Raw genomic sequence first — 20,996 nt, 5'->3', positions numbered from 1 at the left:
TGTGAAAAGTGCAAATCAATTCCAGAACAACAACAAAGGACCTTGTGATAATGCTGGAGGAAACAGGTACAAAATATCTGTATCCACAGTACAACAAGTCCTATATCGATATAACCTGACAGGCCTCTCAGCAAGGAAGAGGCCACTGCTCCAAAAACGCCATAAAAATGCCAGACTACGATTGGCAACTGCACATGGGGACAAAGATGGTGACCATCGTTGTGTTTGGAGGAAAAAGGGGGAGTCTTGCAAGCCGAAGAACCGTGAAGCACGGGGGTGGCAGCATCATGATCTGGGGTTGCTTTGTTGCAGGAGGGAGTGATGCACTTCACAAAATAGATGGCATCATGAGGAGAGAAAATTATGTGGATATATTGAAGCAACATTTCAAGACATCAGTCAGGAAGTTAAAGCTTGGTTGCTAATGGGTCTTCCAAATGTACTGTGACCCCAAGCATACTTCCAAAAATGGCCTAAGGACAACAAAGTCAAGGTATTGGAGTGGCCATCACAAAGCCCTGACCTCAATGCAATAGAACATTTGTGGGCAGATCTGAAAAAAGCATGTGCAATCAAGGAGGCCGACAAACCTGACTCAGTTACACCATCTCTGTCAAGAGGAATGGGCCAAAATTCACCCAACTTATTGTGGGAAGCTTGTGGAAGGCTACCCAAAACGTTTGACACAGTTAAACAATTTAAAGGCAATGCTACCAAATACTAATTGAGTCTATGTAAACTTCTGACCCACTGGGAATGTAATGAAAGAAATAAAAGCTGAAATAAATAATTTTCTCTACTAGATTCTGACTTTTCACATTCTTAAAATAAAGTGGTGATCCTAACTGACCTAAAACAGGGAATTTTTACATGGATAAAATGTTAAGAATTTTGAAAAACTGAGTTTAAATGTATTTGGCTAAGGTGAATGTAAACTTCTGACTTTAACTGTAAGTAAGGCAACGTGCAAAGAGGACTAGACTGTATGGGAAATATAAGAGAGGAAGCTTACCAAGAGGACTAGACTTTAGAATAAATACTGTGTACTGCCAGCGTACCAAGAGGACTATACTGTATTGGTAATATAAGAGAAAATAGGACCAATAGGACTAGACTTTTGAATAAATACTGTGTACTGCCAGCATACCAAGAAGACTAGACTATATGGGAAGTACTGAGAAGTGCCTGAATGCCAAGAGGACCAGATTGTAGGGGGAAAATAAGAGAGAGAGCAAAGAGGTCTAGACTATAGAGGAAATATAAGTCAGGTAAAGTGAAAAATTGACTAGACTTTTGAATAAATACAGTGAAGAACCACCCCCCCCCCCCCAGACCGTAAGAGAAATATAAGAGAGGCTCATGGTTATTCTGTGTCTAATGTATGTTTATGTCTATCTAAACCATTCCAGTCAACGTATTTCTGATGCTGGTGCATACACTCTCTATAGCTGAAAGAAGCAGGGTGAGCAGAGCAGCTTCTAACCCCTCCCTCCTTGGCATGGCCGTACCCACAGTGTGGCCCCCAGAGGAATCCCCACAGAGGTACAGTGGGTATTTAACCCAGAGAAGAGAGGTAACCTGACCTATGAAGGTCTGTGTGGCGCTGTGCTACCCCATACCCTCTACACATCAGAGGAATGAGGCTCTCTCCGGCTCCTGCTCTGGATCTGGCTGGTAGTCTGGGTCTACTACATCTAGCTGTGGTGGCTGGTGGGCTCACCTTGCTCTCGTCTGCCTCTGCCTCTGCCTCTGGGCTGGAGTCTGTCAGATGCAAGATCCAAGGCACCCCTCGTCCTCCGGCGTTCTCCCAGGACGGGGACTTTGTCATCGGGGGTGTTTTCTCCATCCACAGCTACATGCACACTGTGGATCACAGCTACACCAGCCTGCCTGAGCCCCTGCAGTGCACAGGGAGGTCAGTGAGCGCAAGAGGGAACAGGGGACAGGACTGTGGCTGTGTGGGTAGACAGATAAATTGTGTTTTAAAGACACAGAGACACACTGTTTAAAGACAGATAAACAGTGTGTTCAAGACAGAGAAACATTGTGTTTAAAGACAGGAAAACAGTATTTTAAAGACATATAACCATTGTTTTAAAGACAGAAAAACAGTGTTTTAAAGACAGATAAACAGTGTGTTTGTGTCTGAGAGAGTAGATAAAGCCTACTGTTACAAAGTGTCACATTTTCAAATGCAGGCAATACAACAATGTCCTCAATTACAGTTATCAAATGTGAAGGCATGTAGACAGTGTGGAAAATAAGGCTAGATTTTAAGATGTTTGCCCTCATTTAACCATATAATCTATAGGCTAGTTTACCATTTAGTCAAGTGGTGCTCACTCACCTACCTTCTTTTTACAGTTTGAACTCCCGTGAGTTGCGCTTCTCGCGCGCCATGGTCTTCGCAGTTGACGAGATAAACAACAGTTCGGACCTTCTACCGGGTGTCACACTCGGTTATCAAGTGCACGACTCGTGCAACACGGTCCCCATGGCCATGAATGTGGCCTTCCATCTGGCTAACGGCCTGGACCCCATGTTTGATACCGGAGAACAGTGCTCGGGGTCGCCTACAGTAACAGCTATCGTGGGCGAGTCTGCCTCCTCGCCTACCATCAGCATGTTGCGCATCATCGGCCCTTTTGGAATTCCTCAGGTAATCTCCTACGGAAAGAAATCATTCAGCTTCTTTTAATTTACTGTATTTCTATTATCTCTCCTTCAAGAATGAGTTCAACTTTTAATTTACTGTATTTCTATTGCCTCTCCTTCAGGAATGAGTTCAACTTTTAATTTACTGTATTTCTATTGCCTCTCCTTCAGGAATGGGTTCAACTTTTAATTTACTGTATTTCTATTGCTTCTCCTTCAGGAATGAGTTCAACTTTTAATTTGCCAAGTTCCAATTGTATTCTCCTCTCTTTCAGGAATATACATTTCTGTGTGAAATTTTGAGGAGAAAGGCATTTGAACATAGACTCAGGACTATGAGTCTGGAGAACTTCTGTAGGCATTAAAACATGATCTGAGGACTACCTTTCATAGGCTAGGATGTTATGGGACACCAGGGATTAGTTTCATACCTTTTACTCAGGTTTTTCACAACACCAGTATGTCTTATTATCAATGTGAATAGAACGACAAAGGTAGAAACGGGCAGAAATATGTATCCGTTTGAATCTGGCCCAATGAAAAACAATACATTATTATTATTAATGTCTCCCTAACCTCATACCACACAGCTAAACAAAAAAAAGTAGGAAGTAACCAATAACTGAGACTCGTTTGGCCGACATGATGTTCTTTCTCATGTTTTCGACTGTCTGTTTTTACCAAGGTGAGCCACTTTTCCACCTGTGCTTGTCTGAGTGATAAGAAACAGTATCCAACCTTCTTCAGAACCATCCCCAGTGATCAGTTCCAGGCTGCCGCTCTGGCCCACCTAATCAGGCACTTCGGCTGGACCTGGATTGGGGCGGTCCGTTCCGACTCTGACTACGGTAATTACGGGATGGCTGCTTTCCTACAGGCAGCACAAGAGGAGGGCATCTGTGTGGAGTATTCTGAAGCCTTCTCCCGTACTAACCCACTCAGCAGAGTGCAACGGGTGGCCGACGTGATCCGCAGGTGATCCGTGATTACTTGTGAACTTTTCATTCACACAAATGCAAGCCCATATTTATAAAAAATACTATTGTTAATAATTTCTCTCTTTTCCAAAAGCTGATCTGTGAGACCAACATGATTTGCATATCTTAAGCATGTCAAAAGTGTTGATTAATACTAATATTCATGTTCACTTCACTGAGACATTCCAATGAATGACAAACATGACCAGCATAATAAGCATATGATATAATCATGTTCCCCAGCTCCACAGCCCGGGTGGTGGTTGCATTTGTATCCTACAGGGACATGAAAATCTTGCTGAGGGAGATTGACCGCCTGCCCTCTCCACCCCGCCAGTGGATCGGGACTGAGTCCTGGGTCACTGACCCAGATATGCTGCGTTTCAGCCTGTGTGCCGGGGCCATCGGATTTGGCATCCAACGCTCTGTCATCCCCGGCCTCAGGGACTTCCTCCTGGACCTCTCCCCACAGAAGGTGTCCAACTCTCCCCTGCTCACTGAGTTCTGGGAGGAAGCCTTTGGCTGTAGGCTGGGGACAGGTATCTATCTATCTGTCTATCTGTCTGTCTGTCTATCGATCTATCTATCTATCTATCTATCTATCTATCTATCTATCTATCTATCTATCTATCAATTTACATGTGTCCAAATCTCCCACGCTCTGTCTGTCTGTCTGTCTGTCTGTCTGTCTGTCTGTCTGTCTGTCTGTCTGTCTGTCTGTAGGGACCTCTACAGGTGTTGGGATTGAAGAGAAGGTGTGTGATGGCAGTGAGGATATACAGCAGCTACAGGCCCCCTACACAGATACATCCCAGCTGCGTGTCACTAACATGGTGTATAAAGCTGTTTATGCCATAGCACACGCCATCCACAGCATCGTTTGTGAAGAGAGAGAAAACTCCACTGTGAACTGTGACAAAAACCTTAATGTGAAGCCAACACAGGTGAATGACAAGTCTGTAGTATCATTTCCTGATAAATATGTTTATATAGACAACATGTATGAAGGCCTAGGAGTTCTCATTATACTTTACAACTTCTTCTGAAGTAACACATCTGTTAAATTTGAGTTGAATTTATGTTCTGTTTCTCTCTCCATCTATCTTCCCTTTTCTCAATTTCTCTCTTTCCATCTTTCTTCACCTTTCTCCATCTCTCATCTCTCTCTTCCCCTCACTCATCTCTGTCTTCCCTTATCTTCATCTCTCTACACCTCTCTCCTTCTCTCACGTCCCCTCTCTTTCTCTCCCTTGACCTTCCAACCCCCAGGTCCTGGAGAGATTGAGGAGTGTGAACTTCTCTCGTAACGGGTACCACGTGTCTTTCGATGCCAACGGGGACCCAGTGGCCACCTATGAGCTGGTCAACTGGCAGAGACGGGAGGGTGGGAAGATGGAGTTTGTGACAGTGGGGCTCTATGATGGGTCTCTGCCTCCTGACCAGAGGCTTGACATCGAGAGGGAAATCACCTGGGTAAAGAACAGTACCCAAGTACCTGTGTCAGTGTGCAGTGAGAGCTGCCCCCCAGGCACTCGTAAGGCTGTACAGACAGGAAAGCCTGTATGCTGTTATGACTGTATCCAATGTGCAGAGGGACAGATCAGTAATAAATCAGGTAGGACTATAGGAACAGTTGTGTAGTAATTTCTGTGATGGTTTACTAAGTACTGGTTTCTTCCATTTACCAGCAATACAAAGGTAGTGTCTGTCAATCATGTTCCTGTTCTTATTATATCATGTAAGCTGCAAATTAATTCAAAATTCTTTATTGTAAACTGACGAAGTGCAGCATTGTGGGACATGTATTTGTAAATAAATAAAACCTGAATCTATTATTATTAACATTTGATGTCTGTTGTTTTGTCCTGTTCAGATTCTTCAGACTGTCTGATCTGTCCAGAAGAGTACTGGCCCAACGCTGAGAGAGACCGCTGTATTCTTAAGCCTGTGGAGTTCCTGTCCTTCCACGAGTTCCTCGGAATCATCCTGACCGCCTGCTCTGTGGGCGGGGCTCTACTGGCCATCGCCACGGCAGCTGTCTTCTACCGCCACCGACATTCGGCCATCGTCAGGGCCAACAACTCTGAGCTGAGCTTCCTGCTGCTCTTCTCCTTGGCTCTGTGTTTTCTGTGTTCTCTTACTTTCATTGGTCGGCCCTCTGAATGGTCCTGTATGCTGCGTCACACAGCGTTTGGGATCACCTTCGTTCTCTGCATCTCTTGTGTTCTGGGGAAAACAATAGTGGTGTTGATGGCCTTCAGGGCTACACTTCCAGCCAGTAATGTCATGAAATGGTTTGGCCCTCCACAGCAGAGATTGACTGTAGTGTCCTTCACGTTTGTCCAAGCTATGATATGCACTCTGTGGTTGGTCCTGTCCCCTCCCTTCCCCATTAAAAACCTCACTACCTACAAGGAAAAGATCATTCTAGAGTGTGATGTGGGTTCAGCTATTGGTTTCTGGGCTGTGTTGGGCTATATAGGACTCCTGTCTCTCTTGTGCTTTGTGCTGGCTTTTTTGGCTCGAAAGCTGCCGGATAACTTCAATGAGGCCAAATTCATCACCTTCAGCATGCTCATATTCTGTGCAGTCTGGATCACCTTTATCCCAGCTTATGTCAGCTCTCCTGGGAAGTTCACTGTAGCTGTGGAGATCTTTGCCATCATCACCTCTAGCTTTGGGTTGTTCTTTCTATTATTTGTTCCTAAATGCTTTATTATTCTGTTCAGGCCGGAGAAGAACACCAAGAAACACCTCATGGAGAAGGCATCCAATGATATACGTTATTAAGAAATGATTGAGTGGAAAAAACATTGTAACGTTCAGTTATATGGTTTATCATACAGTTAAGTAGGACTACTCTGACAGAGATGACCAACATTTTAGCAGATAATCATTGGTAACATTGTAACTAGGAACATGACACAGGTTCACTTTAGATATTCCAATATTATGAGAGATTGTTCAAATCTAGAGTGTTAAAGTGATTTTACTAATGCCCTAGACAATAGGAAGTACTGTGCCGCCTTGTTTCATAGATTTAACTAAAGCTTTTTACACTGTAGACCATGCGATGCTATTGGGTAAGCTGTCGTCAATAGGACTGGGATTGGATGCCTGTCGTTGGGTTCATGACTATCTAAAGGATAGAAGTCAGGCTGATAGAGTTGACGACATCCAGTCATAGCCATTAGAGTTGGTTAAAGGGGTCCCTCAAGGTTCTCTACTTGGTCCATTACTGTTCACTCTCTACATAAACAATATCTGTGATGAGATAAGAACTTGTCAAATTCATTTATATGCTGATGACACTGTCATGTACTCTATCGCGTCAACGGCTGACCAAGCATTATCACTATTGGAGGCAGATTTTAAGACATTACAAGTGTATTTCATACAGCTGAAACTTGATGCAAAGAAAACACATTTTATGATTTCAATAGGTTCAAAAAGTTGGTTGAAAATACACTTGCACTTACGAGCTTGGATGGTTTTTCGAATTAATCAGGTCTCTGCATATAAATACTTAGGGACATGGTTGGATGATGAACTGTTTTTTAAAATGCATATTGACGAACTTTTGTAAATGGCTAAAAATCAAGCTAGGCTTCCTCTATAGAAACAGGACATGCTTGTCCTCTACAAATAGAAGACAAATGATGCAAGCTACTTTTATGTCTGTTATAGATTATGGGGATATTATTTACATGCATTCTACGGCATCAACACTTAAATAGCTGGATACTACTTATCATTGCGCACTTAGGTTTATTACAGGTGCTAGCTACAGAACTCACCACTGTGTTTTATATCAAAATGTGGGTTGAACTTTGCTGTCTGTGAGACGAGAACAAGCTCTCGTGTTTGTCTATAAAGCATCTCCGAATAAGCTACCTTCTAATTTATCATCACTCATCAATATTAGAATTGTATATCTCAAAACCAGGTCTCAAGCATGGATTACACTTGAGGCCCATGCGATTTCCACAGAGTTGGGTATGGCTGCCTTTTCCTAATACTCTCCTTGCCTATGGAATAGCCTGCAGACTAAACTTAAACTTGAGACTCTTGTCCCCCTTGATCATTTTAAATATTTATTGGAGCATTTGTATTTTTTAATTTCTTGTAACTGTTTCGGGAAATGCAAGTTATTGTGCTGTTAGTAGAATAACCTACGTGTAAATTAAATCTCTTGCTGTATTTTTATTGTGTTATCTGTGATCGTTTTGTTTGTCTTGTTTAGTGTTTTAATCATTGTACATAATTATATGTGTAAACATGTATACCCAGGGCCCAGCTGTAATAGAGACCTTGGTCTCAGGCTGTGTTCCTTGTTGAAATGAAGGTATACATTTTTGTTTTTTAACTCTAATTTGACCTGCTAAATGATGTGATTAGCAGTAGCCTACAGAGTGGAACCACTTCCTTGTTGTTTGGAGAAAAGCTTTATTTCTATACGAATTGATATAACATTGAAATGCATTTGTTCAATTGATATTGTAATTCATCATATTATGTATTATAATAATATAATTAAAATGTTTATACACAGTTGAAGTCAGAAGTTTACATACACTTAGGTTGGAGTCATTATGTTAAGGGAATTTTTTATCAATAATGACTAATTATGTATACATTTCAATCAGGACTGACTAATCAGAATACTATTATGTTACTGTATATGTACTAATCAGAATACTATTATGTTACTGTATATGTATGAATTTTCATTCTTAATCCTAGTACTGAATATAATGTGTGTAAATATAATCAAGAATTAGAACAATGACTGTCTGTTCCTTGGTAGAAATGAATGAACGATATCTTCAGACTGGCTAGAATGCTTATCTACACAAGAAGACCTTGGCTCATAAATTATTTTAAATTGGTAGGGAGACGATGTGGGAAGGCTTGAGATACTGCCTTTGTACCAGGGTGGGAGAAGAGACGGGTTGGTACTGGAATTAATGACGTCATTTTCAGTTTATAACCTGTGGTAAACTGTATCGTGCTCAGTACTCTCGTGAATAAACTCTGCTGATTAACTTTAAGACTGGGCCGATGTACACCCCAGACCACAGGGACGGTGACTAGATCCAAACGAACAGTGCTTTTCCCAGTCGGCAGCAGGTCAGTAGCCTTTATTCTCGAATTTGGGAGGGATTATTTGGGATATTTTTTTATTAAATGTTATAAAGGAGTTTGGATTTAATCAATGATAGGTGCTTGAATATTCTGAACAAATACAACAGGTTTCTCCCTTGTGTTTTAACCGAAATCGATAGGAAGGAAACAGCTCTGAAATTGACCTGTGGTAAGGTGCACTACCATAAATAAACTAGAGCTTAATAAATCCTGATTTTGCAAGCCGGAAGGTTATTAAGGAGAGATATAGTACACATTGGGGAATTAGGACGCTTGTTCCGTACAAATAGGATAGCCATTAATTCAAAAAACATACCTAAATAAAGTTTGAACCTGAGTAGTCTATCTGTATATGGGAAGTAGTCTGACTATGAAGAAGTAGCAGATAGATATATATAAAACAAGTGAGGATAAATCAGGCTTGGTGAGAAGGCAGGGTAATTCTAGGCGAACAGAATAATTGAAACTGTACAATGCTGAAAGGAATTATTATCTAAGGGGAGGACAGGGTAACTTAGTCTAGAGTAGTGAGATATGAGATATTAACGTTGAAAGTCCCAAGGAAAATATCCTACGGGTGAAATGTAATGTCCGATCAAAAGTCATCTATAGATGAGGTTTCCAGGAAGGAGAAACACATACTGATTATCATTAAAGAGACACGCACATAGTCAGATAGAAAAGCAACTAAAGTAACTAAGTAACGGTAAATAGCAGATTCATAGAAATACACATAGAACGTCAAGTTAAGTATAGAAAGGCATAGAGAAGTGATTAAATACCATAGCTACGAGTAACGGTAAGGATTAAGGATGGGTGGAAATTCCTCAAAGGAGGTGCCGGAACTAACGGGAGACGAGCGTTATATGGAACAGAAAGACAAGAGAAACATTGATTTCGGTCTAAGATGGAGAAAGAAATATGATTTTGATGGCCGTCTAAATGTAGAAAAGCTGGAATCACTTATAAAACAGATACATAAGGAATGTGGAAAAAATGTGAAAAAGCAGAATTAACAGGGGTTATACACAGCCGGAGTTTGGCTTTCGGAAGCAAAAAAGAGAGTGGGGAGCGCAGATAGTAGTAAATCTAAAAAGAGTCAAGATGCGCTGCCCTCCGCTCCCTCAGATTAAAAAGTTAGCCAATTGGGTGGAGGTGAGGGTAACAAACTATATCCTTCCCGATTATACCAAGAATACAGAGGTAATCCAGTCGATGAAATAGTGGTTGTGAGAATACGGCTGCAGGAGCTACCTGCGAAATTACCACCCATATATGTGAATCCTGCTGAAGCCGAGGGAGGTATAATAGAGTTAGAAAAAGGAATAAAGTCGAGAAAAGTTGATAAGGTGAGTCAAAAGACAAATATAAAATGTTTTAATTGTAATGAAACTTGACATTTCGCCCGGGAGTGTAACACTCCCTGCAAACGTCACCACCAATATTGTAATTTTACTGAGGGGAAGGTCAGAGGCGACAATCGGGTAAATAAAAATAAGGGTCAGATACAAAGAGAGCGAGATTAATGAGAATCCTAACTGAGGGAAAACTTTGGGTCGTTAAATTAGGGCTATTTTCTGTTGTCCAGATGCCGGAGTTACAAATACAGGCAACTGTAAAATGGCTCAATTTGCGGAGAATCTCAGTCAGTTCCATAGTGTTGGTGGTATAGTGGTGAGCGTAGCAGTCTGACAAACTGCAGTCCAGGGTTCGGTTCCCAGCTGAGGCGGTTAACTTAAATTGATTTTAGATTGTAATTCATCTATTTGTATGTTTTGCCTGAAAAAATATGGTCGCTAGTGTTTGTATAAGATATGAACTGAACGTTTAATATGTGGTTTTAGATTGAATTGAAAAAATAAGTCATTAAAAATAATGGCGAGACAATTTCGATGTAATACGCTATTTTGCCCAAAATGATCTGCTGGAATAATGTATTGAGATGGGAGTCGTATTTAAATAAATGTATCATAGAAGAGAAAGTCACCTAAAGTTAAATGTAGGGAATAACGGAGAGATACGATACATTTTCATGCTATCAGGATGTTATAGCTTTTTATGAATCGACTGACATACGATAAATTTAGCACAGAACATGGGACGTTTAAATGTTAGGGTATAGAAAGTTGAGAAGTTTGGTTGGTTTTACTTTGTTGTTAGAATTTAAAGCAGAACTAAATCTGAATAGGGAATATATATTTTACAGAGGCAGGCTGATTTGCGGTGTCGTCTTACGTTGAACAACATCGTTCCTCAAATTTAAACAGAGAAAATGGGTTGTTGCATTTAGAGGGAAAAATGCGTGCATTATAGCTTAGAGTTACTTTTCAAAAGTGGCTAAAAGTGCCAAATACATTTTTTTTCAAAGGAGCTAAATATCGTAAGGATAGTCTGAAAAGATGCTACAGCTAGCAACGGAATTGTTAGGCATTCAATTGGGCTATATAGTGTAACGCTTTGGACTATAAAATAGGTAAGAATAGTTGAATCGTAAAAAGTTGTGGTTGTTTCCCGGGTATTGATTTTTGGTTAGGTAACGCCAGTGAATTCGAACAAGAAGTTAACGTATTCTAAAAACACTACAGGGAACAAGTAAATGTCTTGTCTTAAAGGGACAGTGCACGTTTATCACAGTGGTTTGAGTGTATGGCAGTGTATAAAATATTTTGGGACGACAATTTGAAGATAGACTGAATGAGTTACATGAAACATCGAGGGATTTAAAACGAATGATGTGAAGGGATTATCATAATTATTAGGTTTCGTTGTTGTAGTAAAAGTTTGGGTGAAGGGGATTTCCCTGTTCCCAGAGACAAGATATCTTAAAGGGGTACACTCACATATGGATTATTAGGAGTTTTAATTAGACAAGTGAATAACGTATTGGGAATAGAGTCGTAATTAAAATGCTAAGTCAAAGACGAGACAGTTACTTAAATCAAAATTAATTCTAAATAATAACGAAGAGACAATTACCATTTATGCCCATTGAAATGTTTTTATAAAAATAGCGAATTTAGAGATATTGGTTGGTGTTGTAAATTATAATTCAAGATTTGAACAGATGTGATAAATTAGGTTTGGTTTATCGAACCCGTACTACCGTTGCTGCAGACAACCAACAATTATTTACAATTCATTGAAAGTCGTTACGGATTGGGTCGAGGTTGAGCGCTTGTTGATGACATCACTCGCAAAAAAAAATAAAAAAATTCCAAATACATTGTAAAAGTAGTTTGTGAGTCGTCAGGATAGTCAGGAAAGATGCTAAAAACTAGCAGCTGATTCGCTAGGTGTGCATCATAGATTTGTGGCGTTTATTTGGACTGTATTAGGCTATGAGAAAGGGAGACTGGATGTCTGAATCATAAAACATTGTGATAACGGATTCTGATGGTTATTGATTCCTGGTTTGATTGTTTATGTAACACCAGTGAATGTGAGCACTGTTTCCATTATGTGGAACAATGTTAGGGTATTAATGTTGAAAAGCAACCTCTATAGAAAAACATAATTGCATATGTTTCGGGAAATTAGCTAGGTTGAATTTGGTTATTTGAGCTTTTCCCCTGATACGTAGACATCTGTAATAGGGAGGGGCAAGTTGATTTTTTTTCTTGAGGAACAAGCAGATAATGATTTGTTTTATTGAGATGTAAACGTGAGTCTCTGAGTATTTTTTTCATCTGATGCATTATAGTAGTGAGTTTTTGTATAGTATGTTTTTTGCTGATAAAAGTGGTTTGTTTATTTGGTTACTGGTTATGGTCAATTTTAGGGTTTGATTTAACTTAGTTAAACATTGTATTCTGGTGTGTTTAAGTAGGATTCCTTATTCTGGGACGGATGGAAGTTATCTAAAATATGTCAATTGAAGGAGCCATGGGAGAATGCGATTGCATTTTTATTAAATATCTGGGATTAAATTACGGATTTCTTACACTGAGAAATGTACGACATTTGCGGCCGAGGGAAAAAGTAATACATTGGATAATAATGTTATCAGGTTAATTGTTCATTTAAGTAAACGTATACATAGACGTTGTTAAAAATGTATGATTAATGATTTGAGTCAAAGGGGAATTATCATTAGGTTTAGTTTATAGTTCACTTTTGAGTTTCTGAATCGAAGTAGAATAGTGAATGCTAGTTAGGCGTGTTGTGTTCTTCTGGGAAAATTGAGGTTTAGGTGTCTCACTTTTAGATGTTTCCTGGGATTATAATCTTGAGGAGAGTGGGTGAGATAGAGGCCATAAATGACCAAGACCTGGACGTTTTGATTATCCTTTAAGCTTTGCAAATATATACACATAAAACATTTGTTAGGACTATTTGTTTTAGTGCAAAGGTATTTTAAAGAGGCAAGCTCACATATGGAACTTTATGAGTTTTAATTTTATGAGTTTAATTACACAAGTGAATTTCTTTGATTTTAAGGATAAAGGGTTCTTTAATATGTCTAATGTAGTATGGAACATGACTATAAAAGGGTGGTATGACCTATTGACCTTATCATGGCTATCTTTTGGGGTCTGATCAGCCCCGGGGGAGAGCCAATTGTATAATGAATTTGTGGTCAGTTGGGTTACTAATTTTAAGGCAAATTAATTATAATTGAGTTTTAGTTAGGGGTTTAGAATTATTGTTTGAATCACTGAAGAGAAAGTGTTTCAGGATTCTGTTTTACAATATTAGCTGTGAAGTTTTTGAATTGGCTATTATGGATTTGATATTACAACAGAAAATAATTATATTTATCATTGAGAATAAATAGGGGTGATAAATTACTGTAGATAAGGTATTCCACACTATGCAACATATATTAAATTCACGTTATTGTCAGATAGAATACTGAGGATCCCTGAAGAAAGAGCTTGTAAGTGTAGGAAGGATTTTGATATGGTTAGCATTTGTTTTGGCTCTGTTTAACTATTAGGAGGTTTTTGAAATAGTACTAAATATACTTGTTAAAGTAGATAAGACACTTGAAAGAGAATTGGTACAGGATTGATATGAATGGATGCCCAAGGGAGAATTGGACATACATGATAATGTCAATCATTATATATTTGTATATTTGTTACCTGGGCAGAGCCAGGTATCAAAAGGGGGGTGGGTAAGTTAGTGGCCTATTGGATAATAAACTAATAAATAGGCATAGAAGTTAAAGATATAATCAGAACAAATGAGAAACTGTTTGTTAACCAAACCTGTATGTCCAAGATTTTATGCACTACGGGCGAATTACAGGTGAAGTCACTCAATCCAGTCCCTGAGGCCTGTTGGGGGGACCATACCAAGGACTCCTGGTGACAGCTAGCTGAAAGAGCTACCCGGATTCATATCACACGGCGGGAGGGTAAGACACAGTGACACTGTCAAACAATAAACAGTGTTCGAGAGGAGAACTGGAATTAACAGAATTCCGGAGGCCATCTCTCGAATGAAGATTTACTTTCCCGTCATTCCATCCCTGTTTTTGTTCATAGAAGTGAAAGTGTGTCTGGCTTTTGCTGATGATGTGTTCTCTGGAAGAGGGTGGGGCTTTATGGGTGCGCTGTCCATCCTGAGCTGTCTGGTTGTGGGAGCCGTATTCCTGATACACCATGAACACCGAGAAGGCCAGAGGGTAATATTGACATAGTTAAACAATGAGGATTTAGTATTAATCAAGCATAAGACATCACTTGATCTGGATAAACAGGAAGTGAGAGTGAGACTGGGAAGGATGTCTCAGAGGAGTTCTATGTAGACCAAATGGGGCCTCTGACTCCTTGGCAGTTCAGGACTAAGATCAGCTATTATGGAAGACATCTATGTAAGTCCCTGTAAGTCCCTAGTTCATGGAAACCAGTTATCACTCACATCATGTGAGAGGGCTAAATACATTTACATACCCAGTATGGAAGAAGATGGAGTGTAGTGAAAGTAGGGTTTCAGTGGATAACCTAGTGCAGTTAAACTGGTAATGGGGACTCTAACCTCTGGTTAGAGTGGATTCAATATACGGCCAGATCAATAGCTAAAAAAGAATGCTATGCTTGTGCCACCGCAAACCTCAGTTGACAACCATCCCTTTTCCATTAAATGGAATTAATTCACCTAAGGGAATGGCCTATATGGTAAAGCTATTCATGGAAGCAGGAAAGCCAGATAATAACAGTTTTGCACTATTTATATCCACGTTCCTCTGAAATCTAAGCTCCCTCCTTTCACAGAGGCAAGGGGAGACTGTTTACTGTTTGATTCAGTATAGTACTTCTGGGAAATACGTGGGGGAAAATCAGTACCTGCAATGGGACAGATAATGTTACTTCTGATGCGACAAATGAGTGATTTGGCAGGGTGGTTGAGATCTGGGGATTTCAGTAAGATAAGGAGGCCCAGGGCTCACATCTGGTGGTGGTTGTGTGGGGGAATGACGTTATGGCCGAGTATTACCGGCTAATTGGACAGGGGTATGTGCACTGATACATTTGAGAATGCCTTTCACACTCATTCAACACCATGACAAAATGTTGGCTAAACGGGAGAAACGAAGTACTCCGTCTGGGTCTTTTGATGATAGAGTTTATATTGACAACATTGGGGTTCCACGGGGGGTGCCAGACAAGTTCAATGCTAGAAATAGATCCAGGCAGGATTAGAGTCAATTATTTGTTGGTGGTCCACTCTCAATGAGAATGTGGATTGGATCAATCCACAGCGCTTCACCAATTATATCAGAGATGTAATGAATGGCAGGGCAGAATAGAATAGTCTTGGATATGTTTGCTGGCTGAAAAGGGTGGGAGTATATGGAGGTAGTTTGGATCCCGATGACACAGTTCCGAATGGATCAGTGACCAAGGCCTTGGCTGGTTTACACACCCTAGCTCACGAGTTGGCAGTGAACTCAGGGGTGGATACTTCTCTGACTAATTGGGTTGACAGTGTGTTTTGAAGATGGAAAAATGTCATGATTACTGTGTTATGGGCTACCTTCACCTGTGCGATTGTGTTAGTTTTGTGCGGATGTGTTTGATTGCGTGTATGAAAGTTGTCATTTCCAGGACAATGGAGAAATCAATGACACTTCAGATGGTGATATATGGTCCAATCCTAAGCTCTGACCAGTGGAATACAAAATACATGGCTCCGGACGTAATAGAAGAATCCGGATCCTTTCACTCGCGAGGATACCATATTTGATGTTTAGGGAATTTAGATGTTTTCTTGTTTCAATGTATAGACAGTTTTTTTCATGAAGATTGTGACGGAAAATCCTTATAAGTAGAGATAAGATTTCTGATGTAGGTTAGAAGTCATTGAAGTTCATTGTGTGTACATATTGGTTTGTCTTATTCTAGTATATCATTGATATTTCCATGTAGTGTTTAATGATGGTATGAATTGTAAAGTCATTTTTAGGGTGGATTGTTAGGAAACTGAACAATAGTCTTATTTTAAATGAAACTGTAACTAAGTAAACTTGTACTCTGTTTTATTATATCTGATTAACAATATGAGTTCATAAGAAGGGATTGTGTGACACGGACAAGGAGTAATTAAAGTTAATGAACACCATTCCAACTAGGGAGAAAGGAATGGTTTGTGGATTATGTAAGCAGAAAAGGAAGTTACCCTATGGTTGAACCGACGAAACTGAGCTCTGGGGTGTTTTAGATAAGGCAGTGAGTGCATTCCTAGGTTTTCTGTTAATTAGAACTGTCAGCTAAGTGGTGATTGATAATGGTGAGGGGTCTAAAGTTAATTCAGTTAGGTTATGTGACCTGTGAGTGTGTTAGTGAGTTGGAATGAACTTTGGAACTCACTTGATTCTCGGTTGGGAGGAGGGGATTAATTTTAGAAGCAATGAAATTACGTCATGTTATTGTATATAAACTGTTGCTCGTGATAACGTGGCAGTGCGCTCCGAGAATAAATTATGTTACCTATTATTGAAAGGACTGGTCTCCGTCTATTTTATGCAAACAAGAATCTTACAAATTCTCATAAAATAGATTAAGGGAATTAAATTAATGAAAACATATTGGAATGACTAAATTACTGTAACAACATCCCAGCTGTGTGTCACTAACATGGTGTATAAAGCTGTTTATGCCATAGCACGCGCCATCCACACAGCATCGTTTGTGAAGAAAGAGAAAACTCCACTGTGAACTGTGACAATACCTCCATGAGAAAACTCAATGTGAAGCCAACACAGGTGAATGACAAGACGATAGTATAATGTTCTGATTGATATGTGTATATAGACAACATGTATGAAGGCCTAGGAGTTCTCATTTTACTTTACAACTTGTTCTGAAGTACTGCTACTGATAAATATATGAGTTGAATTAATGTCCTGTTTTTTTCTCTCTCCCCCTCAATCCAATTCTCTCTTCCCTTCTGACCATCTCTCTTCCCACCTCTCCAGCTCTCCCGTCCCCACTCTCTCCCTTGTCTTTCCAAACACCAGGTCCTGGAGAGATTGAGGAGGGTGAACTTCTCTCGTAACGGGTACCAGGTGTCTTTCGATGCCAACGGGGACCCAGTGGCCACCTATGAGCTGGTCAGCTAGCAGATACGGGAGAGTGGGAATATGGAGTTTGTGACAGTGGGGTGCTATGATGCGTCCCTGCCTCCTTACCAGAGGTTTGACATGGAGAGGGAAATCACCTGGGTAAAGATCAGTACACAAGTACCTGTGTCAGTGTGCAGTGAGAGCTGTCCACCAGGCACTCGTAAGGCTATACAGAAAGGAAAGCCTGTATGCTGTTATGACTGAGAGATCAGTAGTAAATCAGGTAGGACCATAGGAAGAGTTGGCATAAAATGTGTAGTACTTTCTATCCCTGTTTACTAAGTAGTGGTTTATTCATATTACCAGGAACATATTGTCAATCATGCTCCTATTCTTATTATCTCATGTAGGCTGCACATTAATTCAACATTCTTTATTGTAAACTGACAAAGTGCAGCATTGTGGGACATGTATTTGCAAATAAATTAAACCTGAATCTATTATTATTAACATTTGATGTCTGTTGTTTTGTCCTGGTCAGATTCTTCAGACTGTCTGATCTGTCCCGAGGAGTACTGGCCCAACGCTGAGAGAGACCGCTGTATCCTTAAGCCTGTGGAGTTCCTGTCCTTCCACGGGGTCCTCAGAATTATCCTGACCGTCTGCTCTGTGGGCGGGGCTTGTCTGACGTTCGCCACGGCAACAGTTTTCTACCATCATCGAACTTCGGCCATCGTCAGGGCAAACAACTCCGGCTGAGCTTCCTGCTTCTCTTTTCCTTGACTCTGTGTTTTCTGTGTTCTCTTACTTTCATTAGCCGGCCCTCTGAATGGTCCTGTATGCTGTGTCATACAATGTTCGGGATGACCTTCGTCCTCTGCATCTTTTGTGTTCTGGCGAAAGCAATAGTGGTGTTGATGGCCTTCAGGGCTACGCTTCCCAGCAGTAATGCCATGAAATGGTTTAGCCCTCCACAGCAGAGATTGACTGTAATGTCCTTCACGTTTGTCCAGGCTTGATATGCACTCTATGGTTGGTCCTGTTCCCTCCCTTCCCCATTAAACTTCTAAGGGCTGCAACCCAGTTAACGTGATTGATATGACAACAGCCAATGAAAGTGCAGAGCGCCAAATTCAAACAATAGAAATCTCATAATTATACTTCCTCAAATACACATGTATCTTATACCATTTTAAAGGTGATCTTGTTGTTAATCCCACTAAAGTATCCAATTTCAAAGGCTTTACAGCGAAAGCACCACAAACAATTATGTTGGGTCACCACCCTGTCACTGAAAAATTCTGACATTTTTCCAGCCAAAGAGAGGAGTCACAAAAATAACAAATTGAGATCAAATTCATCACTAACCTTTGATGATTTTCATCAGATGACACTCATAGGACTTCATGTTACACAATACAAAAATGTTTTGTTCGTTAAAGTGCATATTTATATTCAAAAAATTTAAATTTAAAATCTCACTATACATTGGCGCGTTACGTTCAATAGTTCCAAAAACATCCGGTGATATTGCAGTGAGCCACAACATTTTACAGAAATACTCATTATCAATGTCAATGAAAATACATGGAAATATAGATACACTTCTCCTTAATGCAACCACTGTGTCAGATAAAAAAATAAAAAAACTTTTGTTAAAAAGCAAACCTTTATTGGGTGGGAGTCAACAGAAGTCTTAAATAGCATTATAAATATTCACTTACTTTTGATGATCTTCATCGGAATGCACTCCCAGTAATCCCAGTTCCACATTAAATGTTAGATTTAGTTTGACAATATATATATATATACCTTCCATCATTTATGTCCAAACAGCTAGTTTTGTTAGCACGTTTGGAAAAAAAAATCCAAAGTCATGAAGCCCGTTCCCTAGTTGCAGACGAAATGTCAAAAAGTTCCGTTCCTGTCCATAGAAACATGTCAAACGATGTATGGAATCAATCTTTAGAATGTTTTTAACATAAAACGTCAAAAATGTTCCAACCGGAGAAATACATTGTCTTCAGAAGTGCGATGGAGGTTTAACAAATGATAGTTTTGGCAAGTCTGTTAGGACATCTACTTTGTTTATGACTCAGGTAATTTCTCCAACAATTGTCTACAGTTGTTTCACTTATAATTTACTCTTTCTCACTTCCAGTAGGTGAGAAGTTTAGATACACCAAGTTGACTGTGCCTTTAAATGCTTGGAAAATTCCAGAAAAATATGTCATGGCTTTAGAAGCTTCTGATAGGCTGATTGAGATCATTTCAGTCAATTGGAGGTGTACCTGTGGATGTATTTCAAGGCCTAGCTTCAAACTCAGTTACTCTTTGCTTGACATCATGGTGAAATCTAATGAAATCAGACCTCAGAGACCTCAGAAAAATTATTGTAGACCTCCACAGTCTTGTTCATCCTTTGGAGCAAAAGCCAAATGCCTGAAGTAACCACGTTCATCTGTACAAACAATAGTACAATAGTAGTAGTACAATGGCCCTCTTTCTGGGACTCACCCACAAACAGGACCAAGCCTGACCTGCTGAGGAGTGACGGACTCCATCCTAGCTGGAGGGGTATCTACCAACATAGACAGGGCTCTAACTCCTCTAGCTCCACAATGAAATAGGGTGCAGGCCAGGCAGCAGGCTGTTAGCCAGCCTGCCAGCATAGTGGAGTCTGCCACTAGCACACTCAGTGTAGTCAGCTCAGCTATCACCATTGAGACCGTGTCTGTGCCTCGACCTAGGTTGGGCAAAACTAAACATGGCGGTGTTCGCCTTAGCAATCTCACTAGGATAAAGACCACCTCCATTCCTGTCATTATTGAAAGAGATCATGATACCTCACATCTCAAAATAGGGCTACTTAATGTTAGATCCCTTACTTCAAAGGCAATTATAGTCAATGAACTAATCACTGATCATAATCTTGATGTGAATGGCCTGACTGAAACATGGCTTAAGCCTGTATGTAATGAAACCTAAGATGACCTGGGGTACTAATGTAAGAAATAACACGTAAAAAAACAAAAAACTGCATAGTTTCCTAGGAACGCGAAGCGAGGCGGCCATCTCTGTTGGCGCCGGAAGTAGTACAACAAAACTAAGGAGATGATTGTGGACTTCAGGAAACAGCAGAGGGAACACCCCCCTATCCACATGGATGGAACAGTAGTGGAGAGGGTAGCAAGTTTTAAGTTCCTCGGCATACACATCACAGACAAACTGAATTGGTCCACTCACACAGACAGCATTGTGAAGAAGGCGCAGCAGCGCCTCTTCAACCTCAGGAGGCTGAAGAAATTCGGCTTGTCACCGAAAGCACTCACAAACTTCTACAGATGCACAATCGAGAGCATCCTGGCGGGCTGTATCACCGCCTGGTACGGCAACTGCTCCGCCCTCAACCGTAAGGCTCTCCAGAGGGTGGTGAGGTCTGCACAACGCATCACCGGGGGCAAACTACCTGCCCTCCAGGACACCTACACCACCCGATGTCACAGGAAGGCCATAAAGATCATCAAGGACATCAACCACCCGAGCCACTGCCTGTTCACCCCGCTATCATCCAGAAGGCGAGGTCAGTACAGGTGCATCAAAGCTGGGACCGAGAGACTGAAAAACAGCTTCTATCTCAAGGCCATCAGACTGTTAAACAGCCACCACTAACATTGAGTGGCTGCTGCCAACACACTGACACTGACTCA

The 20,996-nt window shown here is 40.5% G+C and overlaps 1 protein-coding gene and 1 pseudogene across 1 annotated transcript; both read left to right on the top strand.

The window, feature by feature from the left end:
- The first annotated feature begins 1,637 nt into the window (after positions 1-1,637).
- On the top strand, positions 1,638-6,990 carry LOC110503481 (extracellular calcium-sensing receptor-like). Its single transcript, XM_021581817.2, has 7 exons — positions 1,638-1,915; positions 2,365-2,659; positions 3,341-3,630; positions 3,876-4,156; positions 4,368-4,576; positions 4,902-5,247; positions 5,506-6,990. Exons 1-7 carry the CDS (start codon positions 1,638-1,640, stop codon positions 6,420-6,422), a joined length of 2,616 nt encoding a protein of 871 aa, XP_021437492.2. The 3' UTR covers positions 6,423-6,990.
- Positions 6,991-16,834: 9,844 nt separating this feature from the next.
- LOC110503421 lies at positions 16,835-18,379 on the top strand (annotated as a pseudogene).
- Positions 18,380-20,996: the final 2,617 nt, after the last annotated feature.

This window comes from Oncorhynchus mykiss, chromosome 24 (assembly GCF_013265735.2).
Source record: "Oncorhynchus mykiss isolate Arlee chromosome 24, USDA_OmykA_1.1, whole genome shotgun sequence".
Lineage (NCBI taxonomy): Eukaryota > Metazoa > Chordata > Actinopteri > Salmoniformes > Salmonidae > Oncorhynchus > Oncorhynchus mykiss.
Note: the sequence above shows the minus strand (reverse complement) of the source record. Positions and strands in the feature narration are given on the sequence as shown.